This window comes from Gambusia affinis, linkage group LG14, assembly GCF_019740435.1.
Source record: "Gambusia affinis linkage group LG14, SWU_Gaff_1.0, whole genome shotgun sequence".
Taxonomy (NCBI): Eukaryota; Metazoa; Chordata; class Actinopteri; order Cyprinodontiformes; family Poeciliidae; genus Gambusia; species Gambusia affinis.
Window position 1 is genome coordinate 18618450 of NC_057881.1, and position 22814 is coordinate 18641263.

Here is a 22814-nt window from a genome sequence, read left to right on the forward strand (position 1 = left end):
AAAATGTTTAATTGGATAGCAAATTTTTTGAAGGATAGAAAAATAAAAGTTAAGATTGGAAATGATTACTCAAAAGAATTGAATATTGAAAATGGAATTCCACAAGGTAGTGCAATTAGCCCAATACTATTTAATATTATGATAAATGATATCTTTTCTGAAACAGAAGAATGTATAAAATCTGCATTATATGCTGATGATGGAGTTTTATGGATGAGAGGAAAGAATACAAGATTTGTTATAGGTAAAATTAAGAAAGCGATTAATAAAGTAGAAAATGGTCCTTTGAATGGGGTTTTAAATTATCAACAAGTAAATCTTGTTATATGATTTTTACAAATAAGAAAAACATAGACATAGGTACAATAACATTATATGAACAACCATTGGAAAGGGTAGCAGAATTTAAATATCTGGGAATATGGTTGGATCAATCATATACATGGAAAACGCATACAAAGAATCTGGAAACTAAATGTAAGAAAGTGATAAATCTACTAAAGGCTGTGGCTGGAAATAACTGGGGTGCAGATAGACAGTCATTATTAAACATATATAGGGCTCTCATGAGATCAACAATAGACTGTAGTTTTATATATGGAGTAGCAGCTAAAACAACATTACAAAAATAGATACTTTACAGAATAGGGCTTTACGTATATGTACAGGAGCAGTGAAAACGACACCTATTAATGCCCTTCTAGTAGAGACTGGAGAGATTCCACTAGAAATAAGAAGAATAAAATTAGCTCTGACATACTGGATGAAAATAAAAAGTAAAAAAGATGAAAATGTAAATTCAACAATATTAAAATATTGTTGGGAATACTCAAAGTTCCATAGTAATGGATTTGGATGGATCATAAACAAATGGATTAAAATATATGAATTAGAAGATAAAGAAATAGCTCAATTTAATCCAATTAACGTTAGCCCTTCATGGATATTTCCGGCAGTAAATGTAGACATAAAACTCCTTAAAATGAAAAACGATTGGAATTTAAAAGAAATAGGGGTAAAAACCGAAATTTACTTAAGAAACTCATATTATAATTATGCTAAAATATATTCAGATGGTTCTAAGAATTCAAAAGGATGTGTGGGAATAGGAATTTATATATCTGAGTTTAAAATTGACATATCTAAAAGATTATCTGATCAACTATCTGTATTCACGGCAGAAATGGTGGCAGTTATCATCAGTTTGCAGTGGGTAGAGGAGGTGCCCAGACAGAGTAGTAATTTGCACAGATTCCAAAGCAGTCATAGAAAGTATTCAAGGAGAAGGAAACAATAGGAAAGATCTAGTCCTAGAAATTCAACATAGCTTATTTAGATTATACAGAGGTGGCATTGATGTTTGGTTCTGTTGGGTACCAGCACATCAAGGTGTAAAAGGCAATGAAAGGGCAGATAAATTAGCAAAAAGGGCTTTAGATCAGGCAATAACGATTAAAATACCTATTGGCAAAGGGGAAGGGAAATCAATTATTAAGAATAAAGAAATGGAAATATGGCAAAAAAGATGGAATGAAGATAAGAAAGGAAGGAAATTATATAAAATACAGAAGTCAATATTTAGTAGAAATGTTAAGGAGAGAAATAGAAGGGAAGAAATAATAATGACTAGATTGAGAGTAGGGCACACATATTTAAATGATACTTTATATTTAATAGGGAAGAAAAATAATGATAAATGCGAAAAATGTGGAGAGAAAGAAAATGTAGAACATATACTACTGAACTGTAAAACATATGAACGTGAAAGGGAGAAATTGAGAAGAATAGTTGGAAAGACAGATCAAGAATGGAGTCTGAAAGGAATATTGGGAAATGATGGAAATATAATGGATATTTGTATGATAAGAAAAGCGTTATTTATTTTTCTTCAAAACACAAAATTAAAAAATAGAATATGACTGATGTAGAATACTGTTGCTACACACTCGTGTACAGTAGGTGGCGGTATGCACCTTAAAGTTGATTGCGACCCGCCATAATAGAAAAGAAGAAGAAGAAGAAGATGATGTCGTGGCGTTTTCTACGGTGGGAAGTCGCTGTCACAACTATCAGGCTACGGTTCAGTTTCGCTTTCAACCTTATTTAGCATCCATAATTTCCATCCACACCTCAAATTCATATCGGGAATTATTAATTTCAGTGGGTCGAGATGAGGCGCGCCGGACTGGGTAGGAGAAAAAAAAAAACAATTATACCTGACGGTTTATGAGTTCACGTTTAGCTTGTTTGCTAATTAGCTAACGTGTTTACCACCTGAGAGAATCCTACTGTCGTGAACTCTTGTTTTAGGTTTATGTTTTTTACCTAACGGGAGCAGAAGGCTAACGATAAACCTTATTGATGGTATTTGTTTTTCTTGCAGGTGAAGGAAGCTCTGGACATTATGTAGCCAGCGGCTACAGTGTGCATGAGGAGGAAAATGAGCATCTTCAGGAGGGACTGAGGAACAAAGTCAGCGCCCTGAAGAGTGTAAGTATGTTTGGACACAAATCAGAACCTAAAATGATTAGTAGAATTACTATTTAATTGTTCACATGTTGCCAATATTACTGTCTTAACAGCTGTCAATTGAAATCGGAACCGAAGTGAAGTACCAGAATACAATGTTGGACGACATGGTGAGTTTCACTTGGTCATTTTAGGTTTCCTCTCTGTATAAAAGCCAAAAAGTATTTTTTCCCGTTTCCAAGTTAAATGGTAAAAAAAAACAAAAACACCTTGTCTGCCTGTTTTTTAAATTTTAGAGCAATGTAAACTGAGTTTAGCTTCAGACTGGCATCTGGGAGTTGGCCAGGCTTTTTGTTTTTTGCTTATTGAATATTCAGTTTCGCATAAGCAATAGTATTCTAACAAATAGTAATAGTAACGAACCTTGATCCATCCCTCCTATTGAAATTGCAGCTCTATTTCAAGACATCTATTTCTTGCAAATGTATTGGAAAAAGTGGAACGTGTGCAACTCGAACTCCCGATTAAATAAACAGACTCCCAAAAGGAGTCAATTTGGCTTTAATATCACCGTACACAACCTTTTAAAACCTTTGAATGATATTTTCACTGTATTTTAATCTCAAGCAGTGCAACATGACATGCACAGTGTATTTTGAATACGTTGCCCTAACAATATCATGAAGTCCAATGATGTCATTTTACAATGCAATACTTGTCAGGAGTACACACTTCACATGCTGAAGCAATAGTCTGCATGTTGGCTGGAGATAAGATGTGAAAATGTCAGTGCTGATGTCATAATCACAATTTGCCAATAACATATTGCCACTGCATGTTTTGTACCAGAACAATTTAGGTCTTTACCTTTACAAAAGTCCATCTCTTTACCTCGCAGCACACATACACCTTTGTGGAGTTCACCAGGGCTCCACTCTTGGGCCAATTTTGTTCTTCGATTTTGTGGACTATATTGTAAGAAAATATAAAATCTTATCTTATCGATAAGACCCAGCTGTATTTGAAATGAAGTGGAATCATTCACTTTAAAAAAACAAAAAACAGTTTCATTTATTTTCACCATTATTTTCAGTTTCACCATTAAGACTTGAGGTCTTTAAATGTTCCCAGTTTCAGGGAGGAAAAAGGTATGCAATTATATTTGGACCCAGTGGTAATTTCAACAAACCTCATATATTGAATCTCTGTTAAGAAAAAGACCATTATACTAAAAATCCAAGACTTGAGTCTGACTTTTAATTCCAAAAAATAGATTTAAACTGAGATTTTGTCAAAGATGGAACAATATGTTTCAAAGATTTCAAAAGGTTGACCCATACTTTGTATACCGTACCCATACCGTTTTGGCCATGGAAGCCAAAACGGTTACAGTTTATTGTAACCGTTTTGTTCACTGCCTCTCTGTTTGTTACTGCATTGATTTAAAATGTTACTACGTTTATGGTGTTTTGTGTATTAAAATTTTATATCCCTATGAAGTCAAAATTGTAGTAAATGTTTGTTTCTGCTGCGTTTCGTTTGATTCCAACCTTTAACCCCCTTGCTCCCCTCTGCAGGACTCGGACTTTGACTCGACGGGCGGGTTGCTCGGCGCCACCATCGGTCGGGTCAAGCAGCTGTCCAGAGGCAGCCAGACCAAACTGCTGTGCTACATGCTGCTCTTCTGCTTCTTTGTCTTCTTTGTTCTCTACTGGTTTATCAAGTTGAGGTGATAAGAGCTTCCGCTTGGACTTGGACCTTTGGTTCCACACCGTTTAGTTCCTGTCTGATGCATTTCTAAACTAGACCGACCCAATGGTGATAATGCAGAGGCAAGGAGTAAAAATACACGTGATTCGATGATATGTGCTTAGTGTCTGAGCCGCGAAAGGACGCTCGACTGATTCTAGCTGGAAAAAGTACAAGCCGGCTCATTTATGTGAAAAAGACTTGATGATAAATGAGCTGAAATATTTTGTACTCCTCAAGCCATGCTAGTATTCGTCTGTGACTCAGAACTGCCTACTCTACAGTGAGATATTAGGACTTAACAAGTAATGACACCGTTCTGAACAAAAATGCAATTAGTGGAAAGATAATTTCATAGCAAATAGCACATGTTGGGAGTAATATCTGACTGTAAAGAAAAACCGTGACGATGCAATTTGTAAGAGTTTATGTGAAAGAATCAGGAGATTTATGAGAGCAACATCTTTGCTTCAGATTACATGTAAAAATGTTACTGTAAATAAACACATTTTATGTTCTGAACATTTGTGTGTTCCATTATCACATAATGGTTGTCATGGCGATCTGCATGAATTTATCAATGTGTAGAAATACAAGTTTTATACATGCTAATTGGCTTTTATTTTTTTTCCTACAAAAATAAGGCAAATCTTTACAATTAGTTAAAATTACAAAGGGAAAAAAAAAACTTGAGCGCTTAATTGTCTGATGAGAACGAGCAGACAAAAGTAAGTCTCCAGTCCTAAAAACATAAATGTGTCAGAATTGCACTTCAGTGTTTAATGATTTAGCAACACGTTCAGGACGGGTGCGAAGAAACCGTCGATGAGATCACTTCCTGGGCAGCGTGTCCATGTATTTGCAAATGATTCCCAGCATGACCTCATCAGCTCCTGCACCAATCGACATCAACCTGGAGTCCCTGCACACACACAAAAAAAGATTTAAATAAGCATAAAAATTTTTTTCTTTTGGCAATTATTGATGTTTCTAGGAATGCCGGTTTTTGCATCCCCGTAAGTCAGGATGCTATAAAATATCGAATCATTACAAATCACTAAGCCTTAAGCAGTACGTGGTGATGGCAAGCCTCATTAAAACCCTAGCATCTTTAGCAGTGAATGCACACAGCGGATTAAATTAATACTCGTCGCTTCGCCAGAGTAGAACTTGCAGAGGTCTCGTTCGGGTTCCATCTGCTCAGTTTATTAAGACGTACCTAAACGGGTAAAGAAAACAGAGAACTGAAGGAGAAATGAGCACAGATGTGTTGCTAACCTGTAAAATCTGCTGACTGGCACATCACTGGTGTAGCCCATCCCGCCCCAGTACTGCAGACAGCTGTCGCTCAGTTCTCTCGCAAGGCGGCCGCCCTTTAACTTGGCCATGGAAGCCAGCTTGGTCACATCGTTACCTTTAATGTACAATGCTGAAAAAGATTTTTTTTTTTTTTTTTTAGTTTTGAAATCACAGACAAATGTGTGGAAGAGTATAAAATTGGAGGAGATATTAAACAAATATGCTTCAGATTCAACAGTGATTGGCTCTAACTCTAACTTTTTTTTTTTTTCCCCTCATTCAAGCTTTTTTTCCTTGAATGAGGGAATGATGCCTTTATGATAGGAAGCCTGGAAAAGGCTGCGAGTGAGCTGCGTTCTTTCCTCTTTCGATATTTGGCTGTTTGGGTGTATAGTTATGCAACTTGTGCCAAACGGGTGCAGAGGCTTTGACTCCCGGAGAGCAGATTGTAAACTGGTACCACTGTGATACATTCATTCTAAGCTTCAGACCACTGGGAGACAAAGACAGCAGCTTAGTCCTGGACTCCTGCCTGACAGGTGTCTGAGCCACAGAGGTAAATATGTTCTTGGTGCCACACATTCATAAAAATACAGCAAGAATTCTGAGGAACGAGCGCCATACTGCCGGTGTGTCCTGATTCTGAGAGCACCGGGGGCAGATATGGAGAAATGGCCTCTGTCTTTGACGTAATAAAAAAAACCGAAACCAGGCTAACAGCTCTTTTCCTGGATAAAAGAAAAACCATTTCTGAAACGACTCCAAGTCTGACAGCGGTTCACGTACCGTACTAGATTTACTCTTCTTTTATTTTTTTTAACAAAAGATCAAGAAATGAAAATTGTTTTTGTGTTCTTCTAATAAAACATCGATTTTTTCCAGAGTAGGTAAGAAATTGAAATAAGGCCAGTTTGATGAATTAAAAGTAATGAATTATTTCTGTGCCGTCATTTCAAACTAACATCGACCTGTGATGAACCTGTGGCACACCTGCATCATCCTTGATGATGCGGTCGATGAGCGTACACTGTTGGCGACTACTTTTTAATAACCTGGAGACGCAACCACACCTCCATGATGAAACACCTCTGCATAAGATGCTTCTGTGCGTCAGACCTCGTCTTCCTCATCTAAACCTACCATCTGTCACATCCTTCATGTTTGGACTGATTAGCACTGACCGTATATGAAAAGAAGGAAAGAGAAAGAGAGAAGAGGACAAGGTGACTGGTTGTTTTTTCTTCCCGGATTCAGTTTAACTGCATTTTCTTTTCTTTACTGCCTGAACCAGGCAGAGAGAATAGAGGTGTTAGGATGCAACTCACACCCTCGAGCGAACAATGACCTTTTCTTTTTTTTTTTTTTTTCCCCCCTCCCAGCTTTATGAAGTGACTGTACCTGTAGCGCGGTACAGGAGGGAGCGGAGCAACTCGACTTCCGTCTGAAGCTCGGCCAGCCTGAAGTGAACCGCCTGGTGATGGAGGACGGGCTGCTGGAAGACCTTCCTCTGCCGTGTGTAATTGACGGTTTCCTGAATGACGCTGTCCATTGTGGTGACAACTGGAGAAAATTGAGAGAAAGAAAGAAAGGTGATGTCGAATTGTTTTTGGTTTCCTCATCGTTGAGTGTCATGTTCATTTCAGGCTTTTAATTACTTATTGAATTCTCCATTTTTCAGTGAAATAATTGTGCAACTAGCAACTTCAGGGACTTTTAAAGCAAGCACTTGGCGCACAAGCTTTATTTTGCATACATTTCCACTGTTTTCTGGTTAAATGTACCTTAGCAACTCACAGAGAACCAAGATTATGTTGTTTTAATACCATTTTCAAGTAATATATTGATAATGGCACAATGATGCAAATACACCAGCTCAAACATCAATAAGCTTACATTTGTTTAAAGAAAATTTCACGCCACAACTGGAAGATATTCTAGATATCCAAAATAAAACACAACTAAAGTAAAAAAGGGGAAACACATATACAACTGAGACCATAAATAAAATAGATTATTAAGTCTAAAAACTAAATTGCCATTGGAAAAATAATCATCAGAATGAAAATGATCAAGTTAATTTTATTTATCCTGGGAAGACTTGATTGTTTATTGCGACAGGCTTAAATATTGGTGAGGTTTTGTAGAAAATGGAGCCTGTTTAGGCATTTTGTAGGTTGGAAAAAAATAAAAATTAAAATCTAACTTGCACACACGATTAAAGTTTTTAACACTTCGATTTTGACACTAAGATTGTATTTTTTGTTTTAAGTGCGTCCTAAAAAGAAAATGGTTGAAACAGAATATTACAACGCAAATATAACAAGACGTTCACATTCACGCTGAGTATGGGGAAATTGAAACCTTTCTGCTGATCTACTGATTTGCAGCACTGCGAGTTGTGCAAGTTGTCAGACAGGCGGCTGTGCAACCATCCATTTCACTAAAGGCATTCCGGTTTGCTTCATTTCGACAAAGCTTCTTAAAAATCCTGCCCAGAAAACACTGAGTCAGACTTCTTTCACAAACTCAAACAACTATTTTACAAATGATTAGGAGCTTAAACTGCGTGACCCGAACTCCCCTTTTTGTTGAAACACTAATTAAAACCGAAGAAAAATACCAAAGAAGACCATGGAATGAATGGAAAAAAATCCAAGAGAAACAGAAAGCTGGGGAAATATTAAATGTTTTGATTGGCTTTTACTCAGGGAAAGAACGCTTCACTCACTATTGGCCACGGCCCAGAGCCTTTCTTCCTGGAACTGAAGCATCTGATAAGTGAAGCCCAGGCCTTCCTGGCCGATGACGTTCTTGCAGGGTACGCGGACGTCATCGAAGAAAACTTCGGCTGTGTCCGATGACCACATGCCGATTTTATTAATCTTCCGGGCAACGTGTACTCCTTTTGGGGGGGAAAACACGAGAAATACAGAAAATTCATATGCGGTCAAAACAAATATTATGAAATAATTATTGCCAGGTAAGAAAACAACGGCCAAAAATGAGCCAAATTTAAAGTTTAAGCTTTGGTTCTTAACGAATATCATCCTCAAGCTACATTAATCACCTCTACAAGGTAAAAATGTATAATATGAATATGAATACGACATCTTTGACTACCTGGCAGGTTCATGGGTAAACAGATGAGAGATTTGTTCTTGTGTGGGGGTCCATCGCTGGTGTTGGCGAGGAGACACATCCAGTCAGCCTGTGTACCACTGGTTGTCCACATCTTCCCTCCATTTATCACATATTCATCCCCCTTTCTCACTGCCTTGGTCTTAATACCTGCATTAAGAGAGCAATTGAGTGTGACTAAAGGGCCAAAGAAATCAAAATTTGGGAATTCTGCTTCGTCTAAGGAGAGGTGAAGACAGTGTGAACAATAACACCAACTAAACCAAAGAAGGAATTAAAGACGATGAATTACAAAGAGTTCTCGATTCGATCCTAAATATCTGCTCATTGTGAAAATATATTTTAGGAGCACTGAAAGAGGGACTGTACTGGCAGCTGCAGTTTACGGCCTGTGTGTCATGTGACTTGCTCTGCATGTTGTGCTCCCCGGACAGGTGTGTGGAGGTAAACAAATCAAACAGTGAACAGGAGAGAACAACCTTTCTGTCAATTTAGTCAACCCACAGTGACTGGAACCGCACTGAAATATGTTACAAGCTGAGTTATCAAGGAGTCGTATCAAAACAGAGAGGAAGCATGCTAACATTAGCACAGCACTTAAGCTAACTGCCTCACATGAAGGGAATCAACAGCAGGAGCAAGACTTGATTTAAACACTGTAGCTGTGTATTGGATAAAAGGTAAATAAAATACCTTTTATTTATTTTAAAGGTTCTCAAGATCCCACACCTGCTGATTAGTAAGCCCAACTTACTTTGTGAACCACTGGACTATATATGACAGATGATATGTATGTTGTTAATTTTACTACACTTTACAGTTGTTACAGTTTTCCAAGAACATATATAACATTGATTTAGTTAAAGTATTACACTAGGAATTGGCCAAATGCTTATTTTTAGTCGATACTCGAAATGGTGTTTTCGAACATGTTCTGATCATTTTCATTCCTCTGAATACGTACTTGAGACATCGGAGCCAGCTCCGACCTCGCTCACACCAAGACAGGCCACTTTGTCCCCCATAATGGAGGGAAGCAGGAACTCCTTCTTCAGCTCGTCTGAACCAAACCTGTGCAGTCACAAGCAAATACAGAGACGCATAGGAAACCTAGACAACCTGATAGAGTTGCATGAGTATTCGACATGGAATGATGACCAGATAAGTGGTAAAACTGTCAAACTGTGTTGTGTAAATGTGGTAAGACACATCCACAATTACAAGACTGCCAACATAGTTTGAAAGAATTACATTTCCAGGGGGACAGAAAGGAGGTCTCCTGAGGAACCGCTGCCCCCGATTGAGCAGCTCTCTTCATATATAAACCTTGTTTCAGGCGTAGGTTTCTTCTATGTCTTAATTAAGCTCCCGAGACTCTAATTGTATGTTCCCCCGGATTCTCTTTTGTGTCAACAGCAGCCACTTCTCAGCAGGGACACTTCACATAACAAGTCTATGTGGTTGGCAGATAGATGCCGCATCCAGCTCGTCTCAGACACAACACTGTGGTCAGTGATGGGTAAAATAGGAAACGTTTCAGCACGAAATCCCCTGCAACCCGGCTATTAGCGTAGATGTGAATATTTCCAGAAAACAAACGCACACAAATATCTGATCTTTTGTCATGGAAGCAAATCCAGAACACAGGGAACCCAGTGGAACTTCCCCAGACCATGATGTTCCACCCATCCCCAAAATGAGAAGAGGACATACGTCACCTCAGGAGGATGAGTCATTGTTCAAATTACAATGAACATTTTACAACACTGCAATCAGCTGTCTATATTTCTTTATACAAATAAAAATACAGCTCTTGGAAAAAATTAAGAGACCGCTTAAAATGATCAGCTTCTCTAATTTTACTGTTTTTTATAGGTATATGGTTGAGTCACATGGACAATGTTCTTTTATTCTATGAACTACTGACAACATGTCTCTGAAATTCCAAGCAAAGATTTTGTATTTAATTCCAAAAAATGGGAAATGGTCAAAATAACAGAAAAAAAAAAAAAAATGACGCAGAGCTTTCAGACCTCAAATGAAGCAAAAAAAAAAAAAAAAGTTGATATTCATTTAGAAACAACAATGCTAATGTTTTAACTCTGGGAGAGTTCAGAAATCAATATTTAGTGGAAAAATCACGATGTCTTCAATGGGGTTCTGCGCAGTGGGCTCTTAATTTTTTCCAGAGCTGGATAAACCTTCTAAAACACAATTTATTGAAAAAAAAAAAAAAAAACATTTTGTGAAAGGTAGGGAGCAAAAAAAAAAGCAAGAACAGTTTTTTGGGACACATTTGACTGATTGCAATGTCATTTTAAAATAATAATTTCAACAATCAGATATTATTAGAGGATTACCTGGCCAGAGCTGGAGTAGCCATGTCACTTTGCACGCCAATGGCCATGGGAATGCCTCCGCAGCGAATGCTGCCGAGCTCCTCTGCTACGGCAACACTGTAGCTAAAGTCCAATCCCAAGCCTCCGTATTCTGCACAAGACAGAAAACAAACAAAGTGAGTATTTCTGGTTTATCACAATATGCATTATTGCTGCTTTTTTCCCCCCCCTTTATTTATGAAAACTGAACAGGTGTAGAACCTTACCATTAAAAACAAAAACAAATCAGAAAGAGCTGCCTGCTTTGGAATAATATCCCAATCATCTTTTTCAAACACTTCAAAGTTGAAATCACATTCCCGACTTTAATCTTTTCTGTGTTTTCTGTGATAAAACCATCACACACAAAAGCACACTCGGGTCTCGGCACATAATCATTGTGAAGTGAGCTGCTGCGGCAGTAACATGCACTCAGATTAATAACAGGATGTTATCCTTAATTGTGTTCTCTGTAATTACGTGTAAAAAGCACTGCTGAGAGATCTAGCAACACACTGTAGATAGGGGTCACTGTAGTTTTTCTCTCATTCCATCTCTCCTACTTGGTATACGAAACCTGATTTGATCCATTAGACGATATATCTGCAGCAAAATCCAAACTCACCGCCTCAGAATCTGGTGTCTACTTCTTCCGTTTTGACAGTGGAGAGATATTTACCAAGACCTCAGGTCCTTAATGGAGTAGAGCGTTGCTTTTTAAACCCAAATTTGTCATTTTAAACCCATCTCTTTACTTTTTCCTTTGTTTGCCCTTCATCATCTGTTGCCACACTTACTGTGAAATAAACTACCTTACTCCAGCAAGAAACAAGCAATTGGTCATTTCATACAGACACGGAATCTAAGTTATTTGTCTGGAGGATATTGATGAAGCAGTCCAAACAGCAGAAGGTGTTGCCTAAAAAGTTCAGTTTCCATGGTAACGAAATGTTGCGCTGGCCGAGAGGTGTTGGTAGTCTCTGCTTTACTTTTCTTGTTACCTAAAGTTTTACTTTTTAAGCACTTGCCACAACATCAGTCCTTCTTAAACTAGAAAATAGCAAATTTACCTCAAATTTCATAATGGATTTCTCTTAATCTGGTGCAGTAAACCTTCTGAAAATCCATATTTCAAACTAAAAGACAAAATATATGAAGATAAACATGTGATCAAAGAGAAATAAGAAGGTATACTTTATTTATATAGGAGGAGGATAAAACAGTTCTCAAGAGAACTATTATTTAAAAATCGCAAGGTGGAGATTACAGCAAGCGTCTTCAAGGGTCTTCCTAAAAAAAAAATAAAAATCAATTGGACAATTGCAGCTGATCCAGAATACTGCTGCTCACATTCTCGGTAAATCCAATAAGATAGAGAGCATCACCCCATTTTTAATGTCCTTCCACTGTCTCTCAGTAGCTCAAAGAACAAACTTTAAAATAGTTCAGTTAGTTTATAAATCACTGAACTGCTTCGCACCAAAATTCATTAAAGATCTGCTGTTGTTGAAACAACCTTCCAGATCTCTCAGGTCTTGTGGTTCTGGTCTGCTCTGCATCCCCAGAGCCAGAACCAAACGAGGAGAAGCAGCATTCACTTTCCATGCTCTACTAATCTGGAACAAACCTCCAGAAAACTGCCAAACAGCTGAAACACAGAGTGCCTTTAAATCATGGCTAAAACCCCAGCTGTGTAGAGTCGCCATAATAACTTTGATCGATAATACATTTGATGTATATTTGCTGAATGTAATGTTTACTGCTGTTTCAGACTTTTTTTTTTTACTGTACTGCATTTATAATAGAAAGCACTTTCAACTGCTTTTGTTGCTGAAATGTGTTATACAAATAAAGTACCTTTGACTTAATAGAACACTCTGATGATGTTTGCAAAACCCTAAAGCTGCCAATACGATTGGGATTGTCACTTTCTCTGTTTGGTCTACTTTTCCGCCGATGGCTCCATGAGAGCGCTGCATAAATGCGTCCCTGAGGTGAAGCAGCCTATTTGGTAATGGGCAAGTTTTATCTCTCTAGCAGCCTCTGAGTTTGAGGAGCGCCGACTGTCTGCAGCGAAGACGACGGATGACTTTTGAAATATTTCGCTGTCAATTTCATCAGTGGAAACAGTCTCTAAAAATAAAATCACTTCAGCTTTCAGTCTGAATACATATAAAACTCAAACGTGTTTTTGTTCCCAGCTGAACACAGAAATTTTACCTTCCGTAGAAAGTGAAAATAATGATTTTGTGCCTGGTCAAGCAAATGAGAGGCGACCATTACTCATTCTGGACAGATAACCTTCACGTGGTTGGAAGTACCAAGGTGTCACTTAGTTTTTTACTGACTACATATAAAAGACAAAAGCAAGGGCTTATCGAATATGATTTAAAGGAAACTCACCACTCTGATTACCTGTCAGACTGGTAATCAGAAAAAGAGGAAGAGCAATCCTGTGGATCGCTAAGGAGAGAGAATAAAAGCAATAGAGCAAAACAACTGGAGACACAAAGAAGTGGAGATAAAGTGGGATAAGTAAACAGGGGAGAGCTGGGTGTAGCCAAAACTAAGAGGAAACACTTGCAGCTGCGCGGTGATAGGTCTCTGAGCACTGAAGTCCTGCAGCGGCTGATGTGAGCAGAGGTGGCACTAGGTTTACCCTGCTTTAAACAAAACAGCAGGCTGTCTGGTTCAGCCAGCGAGCAAAAGCAAAACAAACAGAGCTCTGTTGCACATGTCGACCCAAAACACATATGTCTCTCTGGAAAAGCAGCTGTTCCTCACCATAGGTGTACATAGGGTGGTGCTCCATATAAGGTAGAAGGAAGTGAACCATAGTGATGATAAGGACAATATATAGTTTTTTTTTTTTTATTATTATATAGCAAATTGAACTTTCATATTTTGACAATTGGATTTAGATCTGAACTTTGACTAAGCCAATCTAACACGTGAATCTGGCGCACTTAATTGTACGTCGAGAGTCGATGCCCTGCTGTTCTGCTGTTTTAACTTCAGAAAATCTTCGCCACAGCATAACGGGGAGTGTCCACTATGGTTTGGTTTGGAGCATTATAAGAAAAGAAACCATATGAAAACACAAATCTCAATTAGAGGATCTTCATTTAAACATTTGCATTTTAAAAAAACTCAAAGTGAAAATGTTGGAAGCTGACAGGGCGTATCTGTCAAATAGAAGACATGGCCATTTCCACGCTATAATCTCCAGATCCCTCGTTCTCAAAGCAGAGGAAAACAGGCAGAGAGCCAAAGGTCATCTTTGGCTTCTCCCTCAACGTGGGGGCGCAAGAAAAACTTCCTGTCCTGTGTGTTTTGACCAGTGGTGTTGAGTGGAACGCTAGGTACAGAGCTTCATCACTGAGGCACACTGGAAGGCTCCCAAAGTTATAAATGCATGCTCTAAAGTTGTTCAAAAAAGGTAAAATTATGAAAACATGATTGAGCAACTAAGCCACATTTTTTGAAGTCTTTTTCCCCCCCCCCAATTTGTTCCATCTTTTTACTGTGACATTTAGCAAGTCAGTGAGTAAGCTCTCTATCAAAGACATCCTAGACATCCATCTATCCAACTGGCCAAAGTCTTGAAACATCAATCGATTATATAATATCTATATTATGTCTGTCTCGTTTGAGGAGTTCTTTATAATTTCAACTTTGTACATAATGATTTGCAAATTCAATACTCTGCGCAGCTCAAACATTTAAAGAAATCACAGAAATATGAGCTTGGCATGCAATTTGATTGGTCCACAGCATTGCATTGTTCCAAAAACAGATCAACCTTTTAAAGTAAGACTTGTTACCAGAATTATATTCTCAATGGTAGGGATATTTTACGGGACAAAACCATAAAATAACACCAAATAGTACGTATACAATAACTTTTGTCCGTTATATATGTTTTTCTAATCTTTTTCCTAATCAAGAAGATATGTACTGTTCTCTGTGATTTGTTTGTTTCTGCTCATTGAACTAGTTTCAATAGAAAATTGTGGGTTGTTTTTGTATGGTGGCCAATGGGACCGACTGTAAGAAGCAGAGACGGGTTAATAAATCAGTCTACAGACAGACTAGGCCTGATATTTGTTTTTTCGTACTATTTTTATATCCGCCATTAACCTCACCTGAGTAGATCCAGCTGACAACCAATGAGGAACATCTATTGTTGTGAAGGTAGACACCAAATTAGGGAAGAGCCATTATATGCTCTTTTCATATATTATGACATTAATAGAACAATAAACAACATTCTGGGCATTTTGTGGACGAAATGACTTTGAAAAAAATTTTGTTTTAACTGGAAGCTTTTTCTGCATGTTTAGAATATTCCTAAAGTCAATAATCAAATTTTAATTTTCAAGATATAGGATCAATCTGAGTGAGTTGATGTAAAAGTCTTTTTGACTACGGCAGTTTGTATAAGTCCAGTTCATTTACCATTTATTGGAAAAACATGCTTTTGAACAGAGTAAGTCATGCGCTTTTGTGATTCTACTCCATGAATCACTTCTCTAATACACCAGTTCATAAATCCCTACTACCACTCAATTAATCCACCTTTAGAAATCAATTAATTCAATGGAGCACTCTGGAAATGTGCTTGATTGGTCATCAGGATTGCACTGAGCAGCAATAATAAACATCATGTTACTAAAAACTGTTGGCTTCTTTTAACAGCTAAAGTATATTCCAATCTTCATCCCTAGGAACTATGAAACTTTATTGAGCAAAAATTGTCTAAAAAGAATTAAAATTTCAATGTTATATTTTAAATGGTTATCCTGGACTTAATTTTTACACTAACATATTGACAGTGATATGGTACATCTCTCCTATAGTCTACCACAGGGCAGATCCTCCTTTCTAATCTTCTCAACTAATGCCTAATTCTTGTGCGCTCAGCACATTTTAATTCCTTCGCCCTCCCTTCTCTCCGACCTACAGACTCTCCATGCTATCTTCTCTTCAGAACTCACTATCCAACACTGTCCAGGACATACTTTGTTCTTTTCTGCATCAAAGGCCGTGACTTATGCTGCCATCTTCTCCCAAACATAAGGATAAGAAAAGCGTGAAAGTTATTATGAGACATCAGTCTGCTACGGCAAGAACAAAAAAAAAAAAAAAGAAAACACTGAAACGTCTAAAGTCTGCTTATAGTTAGCCACACATTGTGAAGTTTTGATTCATCTAAATCATAAGCAGTGGTCTGTTACTGTCCTAATTCCACCCTCTCCTCCATCTCAGACATAAACCGCACTGCATCCACAAGTGGAAATGGTTTATAAAGCATGCAGAAGCAGGTGTTTTGAATCGTGACAGAGACATTTAGATAAAAACTGAATCCAGGAGTGCTGTGTTGACGCACGGGCAAAGCACGACCCACGTATAATCTGTGGTCGCAGGTTCGATTCCCGGCCTGGTGACATTTGCAGCATGTCTTCCCCCTCTCTCATTCCACTTTTTCCTGTCAAACTACTTTCAAATAAAGGCCACTAGAGCCAACAAAACTTAAAAAAAAAAAACCTGAATCCAACTCTTCTGAATCGAGGACCTGCATGTAAATTATAGTCTTTGACTGATGGGTTTTCCGATCTGTCCTTTTGGGTTCAAGATGTTATCATTCAAAGCGACATCTGAGCTTTGACCAGGATTTTCCAGGCTTCCGACATGTTACGGATTTATCAAGGGAGTTTTTGAAACATTCACAAACAGAATCTGTACAGAGCATTTATCATGTCGACTGAGCCATAGATGATTAATCTGGTTTCGTGTTTGTAGAGCTCTCCAAATTAAATTCACAGGGATACAAATGGACTGAGTTCTGTGCCAAAGATTCCTTTGTAGATGGGACTTTTTTTAACTTATCAAACGTTCTATTTTTTTAAATTTTTTTTTATAAAGGCTCAGCATCCTGTCTAGCTCTGAGAAATATGTTCAAGAATGGCAGTTCAAAAGGAATTTATATATAGGTTTTATCAGAGGTTTTATTAGGTTTTATCATAGAAAAAATTCTATTATTTTGGTGGTTTAGAAATTATGATCATTGGTCTTCATTACTTTGAAAAAACAGGCAAATAAAATCGGAGTGAATTGTGGTTTTAAACGTAAGAACTTTAAGTAGATTTTTGTGGAACATCAAGTCCTTCATGAAGCATGGAAACACTTTCAATTGGTTTCAGTCATAAATGGACTGTGTGCATTGGGATCAGGGGTGTGGCGTTTACAATGTTCTGCTGAATCAAGACGAGGTACGTTATTCTTGCCATGACATCACTATCTTTTTGGCTCCTTCAGATTTAAGGACCAAATGACTGCTAGCACATGAAAATTTTATGATCTATGAGAGCCCCCTAGTGGTTGGACAAATTAGACATCAGTTTCGCGTTCAGTATGTGATGGAAGCTAATCTCTTTTGGTGCAGACAGCATAGTTTAGTGTAGAGTTTTGCGAGCTACTACTTGGTAACTTTTTCTATATTTGAATTGCAGTTGTGTTAAATCTTTAGCAGGTATAGATGAAAGTGTCAAATTTTTTGACAAATGAAAACGATCAAAGTGGAAATGCTACAATATTAAATACATAGTAACTTACACAAAAGCACTGTTTCTTATGGCATTGTGTCTCACGCAATAGCTTTCAATAGCAAGGTCACACTGCCAAAATCATCGGACTACAGATGGAAATTAGCATTAACAACATTGTACATCCATTAATATGCAGTCCTACTTAAATAAAATCAACCAATCAACTTCAGTACAACTCAGTGAAAAAGTTTTGTTTGTTAAACATCTCTTGTGACTAACTTCTTGATCTAGAGCTGTTTTACTTTGACACTTCAGTGAAAAAATATGCTACATTCATAAAGACATTTTTGATGTATTAGCATCAAAACAAGTATTTATTTTAGAACTTTAAAGTCTCAGTGTTACTACTACTACCGCCAACTTACCAACTGGTTTGTTCACTCCAAGAAAACCTGCATTTCCCAGTATCTTGAAGACTTTGTGGGCTGGAAAAGTCCCTTCTGCTTCCCACTGATCCACATAAGGGTTAATCTCCTGGTCGATGAGCTGCAGCACAAATAACAATCCAGAAGAATAACCTTGGACATGTGTGTCACTCTGTGTAACGTTAAGCATTAAGTCTGAACAGTTTTTCCAAGTAACTAGACCGCTATTTGTACATAATTTGCAGGATTTTTCTGCATAAAAATGTTTTATTTCATCCATTTAGCTAAAAGTGATTGACACACCACAGAAAATACCACAAGAAAAACATGCATTGTTATTTTTAGTCAAGCTATTTGTGTGGCAAATTTCTGTTCTCAAGCCTGCCTTTTAACACTAACGGAGACAAGTTGCTGCATATCATCAAAAGCGGCCTGCAGAAATGGTTCTGTGGGCGTCTTCAAACATAAATAAGTAGTGGGAAAGTGGGGATGTCATGGCATTTGAAAACGGAGACGTTGAAGGATAATATCTGTACTTTAGTGCTGATTGTGTCTGAGGCCAATCATTTTCTTGACGTTCAGCAGATCTGAATTCACCCAGTTAGAGTAAAAAACATTTTAATGTGTTTTTCACTGAATTGCTATAAGTATAAGGGGCAATTGTAATTTTAAGAATTCAGCTCAGTTAAGAATTTATACTGAAAATCATTAGTCAAATTCCATGACCAGTGAATCTGCTGAAACCACAAAGCATAAGTTGCATCTTCTAGAAAAATAAAGAAGCAACTAAAAGCATCAAGGAGCAACTATCCCTTTAGCATTACAAGCTGACGAGTATTTTATTTTAACAAATAAAATGTTAAAAAAACATTTGATGTGATCTCACATATTATTTTTAACATTTTATTTTAGAAAAAAACAAAGGGTCAAGCTAATCTGGATGGGTAATAAGTAATTATTTGAAAATAAAGAACACTATTGGTAATATCATTGGTATGTAGAAATTGGCCTGAATACCAGCATTGTTGTATTAATATTTTCCAAAATTAGGGATTCAAAACAGGAATTTTATTTGTTTGTACCATAATTAAATGCTATAGACGTGTAAGAATAACAAGAATATCTCATAAGGAAAAATATGAAAAAATTTTTGCCTAACGCCGAACATTGTGGGTCAGGTAGCTGCAGGAAATCCAAACTTCTCTGGCTAAAGAGAAATATAAATTATAGTATTTATAATAATATTTACCACTGCAAAAAAATGCAGATAGTTACAGTATGGAAACCAAAGGAGGAACACCCATCACAATTATAAAGGTAGCACTGTTTCTGGGAAGCATACCTGCAAAGCAGGGGACTATAGGCTTGGCACTTGACCAGATGACTTAAAAAAAAGTCATTTACAGAAAAGAGAAACATAAAACCTTCCTTTTGTTAAAGAAAAGAACTTCTAAAAATCAAACTAATTCTTTATCCTTTAAGCTAGCTAACCCACTAGAATCAGAAATTGTAAAAAAAATAAACCAAATAGCTTTATTTCCATGTTTTAATAAATCCTTATCAACACCTCCAGGCAGCAGTCAATGTTTTTGTCAAAACTGCAAAATGTGCCTGCAGTCATTTATTACTGCCAAAACATACAGATGCCAAGCTAATCACAGTTAGTCCAAAAGAAAAAAAAAAAAAACATTGTGAGGGAATATATAACAAAAAAACACAGGTAACCCTGTCATTTAACTTGCACTCCATGTTCAAAGTTCAGCTCCTGAAGAGGAAAAGGGAGGGACAGCTAGCTGCAGGAAATCCAAACAGAAAGGTCATCAGGGAGTAATCCTAGATGTCCTTTCCTAATGTCCTAAAAAAAAAGTCATTTTGCTCATTTTGTGCAACATAGCTGAGAGATTTCACATGAGTGCGCTGTCTTTTAGTAATATGTGGTCAGAAACGTTGCATTGCAAATCATTTCAGCATGCTCTGTTTGGAAAGTCGATGCTTTTCACTGGACAAAATATTCTGGATATAACGAAATTAGGCAGGATTTTCCCATTAAAAAATATTTTTTACAGTACGGCTGGACATTTAGGTATTTTGGAGGATATGTGCAAGATATCCTAATTAGCATAGCAAGAACATACTTATGACAAAATAATTTAGAAGTAATCTGAAAAACTTATTTTAAGTTGTTTTTTTTAAACACATTCATTTTTATCTGAAATATATTTATTTATCACATATATTAATATTGTCAAATATGTTTAAATCAATCGTTATGTTATTATTAATTACTAAGAATGGATTAGTATGCAATGATGACTGTCACAAAATTCTACGATGAGACCTAAATGCTTTCATCGAAAACAAAACCAATAAATTTACTTTCTTCTGTTGAAAAAAATATGCAATTTATTATCATTTTGGTTTCAAACCCTTGAAAACAAAGTAGTTTTCCAGGGCTTAATGAGCAGGATATGTAATTTTTGCTTTGTGTACTTAGCCTACAGGCGGCTGCTTTACAGTGTAGGTTAGTTGTAAAACTCTGCTGCCCTAATTAGAGGGATGCATGGTGAACTTATTGATAAGCTGCAGGAAATCTTTAGCTGCATCCAAGCAAAGCAACACATGACTAAGTGCTTCTGAATAATGTCAAGAGAATTTCTTGTTCATTTTTCATCACAGCAGCTGCTTTGTTAAGAATCCCAGCTCTGCCCAGTTCCCGGACATGTTCAGGGCTATGAAAGCTCATGGTTTAATGTTTATGTCAGATTTACTGGCACTCTGTGACTGTAACCTTCAGCATTGACCGGGGATTTCCTACAACAATAATCGTAAGTAATTTATAAACACACTACTCTATAGTAACGTTTTTAAATAAAGCATTCTGACTCAAAGTCCTCTTCCTGCATTGCCATCATATTGTTCTGGATTTCCTTTTTCACATTTACATTCTTCCCAGTATTCCCAGTGTTAGATTATTTTCAGCCGTCTGGCATTCTTCAATAAGAAAAAAAAAAAAAAGAGGAAGAATGAACCTTTATTGTCTGACTAATAAAGCTTTAGTCAGACAAAAAACTTCCCTTGACTTTATGCCACATTTCTGCTTCCTTCCCCCTGGGTCTCCTGTTGCTATTATTGAAGTCCATTTTCATTTTTTGTCTGGTGAAATAAATCCAAGAAGACTCAGGTTAATAGTTGTCAACCTATTTCTTTAGAAAAATAATTAGCAATAATAATGTGTCAGAAAGTATAGGCGCATTTTGAACAATTATAAAAGTCACAAACGACTGATTTAATAATCATACTTAAATTACACTGAACTGTGTGTGGCTCTATTTCGGTTTGGGCCAGTTGATTCCTAATAAATATAAAAAATTATGACTAACTGTTGAACTAAAATAAACTTATTAAACCGAGCTCCTATAAGTGGATCAAATTTATAGTCGGAAAGCCTAATTTGCAGACGATATGAGCAGATTAAAGAAATTCACTTTATTTTATGACATCCATTCTTGACATGAAACCTTCTATCAAAGACATCCCATCCTTACCTGAAAAAAGTTGGATACACCAAACATCATCCGACTGGGCCTCAAACCTTTACTTTATACATATAAAAAGTCTCTTTGCATCCAAACTACTAAGCTTGCCTTTTACATTGTAATTAAAATGTCAATTCAAGTTAGCATATAAGGCAAATAGCCAAGTGTAAGAGTAACCACACAGATGTGCTAAATATAAATTAATATTCTGTTTGGCGTATCATATTTGACGCCCTCAACACATTCAGACCTCAACCATTCCCATGATTGCCTGCATGTTTCATGTCATGTTCTGGAAATATAAAGATATAGGATTAAACATGCAGGAGTTAGAGGACAGGTAGATAGATATTATATAAGACAGCAGCAGCAGGGCAGCTGAAACGAAGACGAGGGTCATGAGAAGCGGCTGTCAGACTGTAACCGTGTTGGTTGAACTGTGCAGCCTCCGTGCTGCTCCTTCCTCAAAAATATACACACATACTTGTTAAACTACCTTCACACAGCAATGAGATGAGAAAATATTTAGCTGAGGAAGCCCTGTATCTCTGCAGTGAAGGACAGTGAGGCTGCAAATATGAACACAATCAAGCAATGGAGAAATCAAAACAAGCTAACTTTGACCTCTCACCTAGTTTCTAGCTTTAGTTTTCTTTGCTTTTAACACGTTTTGTGTTCAGTAAGTTGATTAAATACTTGACGGTCACATCCAAAGTAGTCACACTATTGTGTCAGCGTTGACTTGCTACCTGCCCGTTAGGTTAACTGTGACAAAATTATGATATTAGCAAACCTGCGTACCTTCCTGAGGGCCTCCTTCATCGCAAAGTGCTCTTGTGTGTAGATTAAATGGTCATCCGCGATCTCTGGGTGCTTAGGCGATACAGACTGAGAGGACACATGCTTAGAAAGCAAGCGAGCACCCGAAAAAGAGGCGAATTTGTACAAAGTGCGGCTGCAGAACAGCATCTTTACGTGCAGAGCTCCTTCACGTAGCGCCATCACTGTTGACGTTCAGCAATTTGCGCATGCGCACCTTGGTTTGTGTGCAAAACTTAGTGGGAAGCAGTGAAAGATTTCAGTGAACAAAAAAGGACTTTTAATCTATCTTTGTGCCGAGATTCATAACTTAAGAAAATATTCATATATATATATATATATATATATATATATATATATATATATATATATATATATATATATATATATATATATATATATATATATATATATATATATATATACTGTATATGGTTACAGTTTAATAGGTAA

The 22814-nt window shown here is 37.1% G+C and overlaps 2 protein-coding genes across 2 annotated transcripts; one reads left to right on the forward strand and one right to left on the reverse strand.

The window, feature by feature from the left end:
• Positions 1 to 2022: 2022 nt before the first annotated feature.
• bet1 (Bet1 golgi vesicular membrane trafficking protein) lies at positions 2023 to 4740 on the forward strand. Its single transcript, XM_044138313.1, has 4 exons — positions 2023 to 2189; positions 2384 to 2490; positions 2583 to 2639; positions 4047 to 4740. The coding sequence occupies exons 1-4, from the start codon at positions 2171 to 2173 to the stop codon at positions 4200 to 4202; spliced, it is 339 nt and encodes a 112-aa protein (XP_043994248.1). The 5' UTR covers positions 2023 to 2170; the 3' UTR covers positions 4203 to 4740.
• zgc:85777 (uncharacterized protein LOC405871 homolog) lies at positions 4631 to 22612 on the reverse strand. The gene is made up of 9 exons (XM_044138312.1): positions 22344 to 22612; positions 18007 to 18127; positions 11016 to 11145; positions 9620 to 9726; positions 8638 to 8805; positions 8246 to 8419; positions 6916 to 7077; positions 5497 to 5647; positions 4631 to 5140 (listed from the first exon to the last, which is right to left on the reverse strand). Exons 1-9 carry the CDS (start codon positions 22542 to 22544, stop codon positions 5050 to 5052), a joined length of 1305 nt encoding a protein of 434 aa, XP_043994247.1. The 5' UTR covers positions 22545 to 22612; the 3' UTR covers positions 4631 to 5049.
• Positions 22613 to 22814: the final 202 nt, after the last annotated feature.

Excerpts from the sequence above, each read along its gene's own strand:
- bet1 (XM_044138313.1), top strand. Across the intron at positions 2,491-2,582 it reads AAGTCAGCGCCCTGAAGAGT|CTGTCAATTGAAATCGGAAC; the intron begins GTAAGTATGTTT and ends CTGTCTTAACAG. Across the intron at positions 2,640-4,046 it reads ATACAATGTTGGACGACATG|GACTCGGACTTTGACTCGAC; the intron begins GTGAGTTTCACT and ends TCCCCTCTGCAG.
- zgc:85777 (XM_044138312.1), bottom strand. The coding sequence starts at position 22,544 with ATGGCGCTACGTGAAGGAGCTCTGCACGTAAAGATGCTGTTCTGCAGC. Across the intron at positions 8,806-9,619 it reads AGCTGGCTCCGATGTCTCAA|GTATTAAGACCAAGGCAGTG; the intron begins GTACGTATTCAG and ends CTCTTAATGCAG. Across the intron at positions 5,648-6,915 it reads CCTCCTGTACCGCGCTACAG|CATTGTACATTAAAGGTAAC; the intron begins GTACAGTCACTT and ends AATCTTTTTCAG.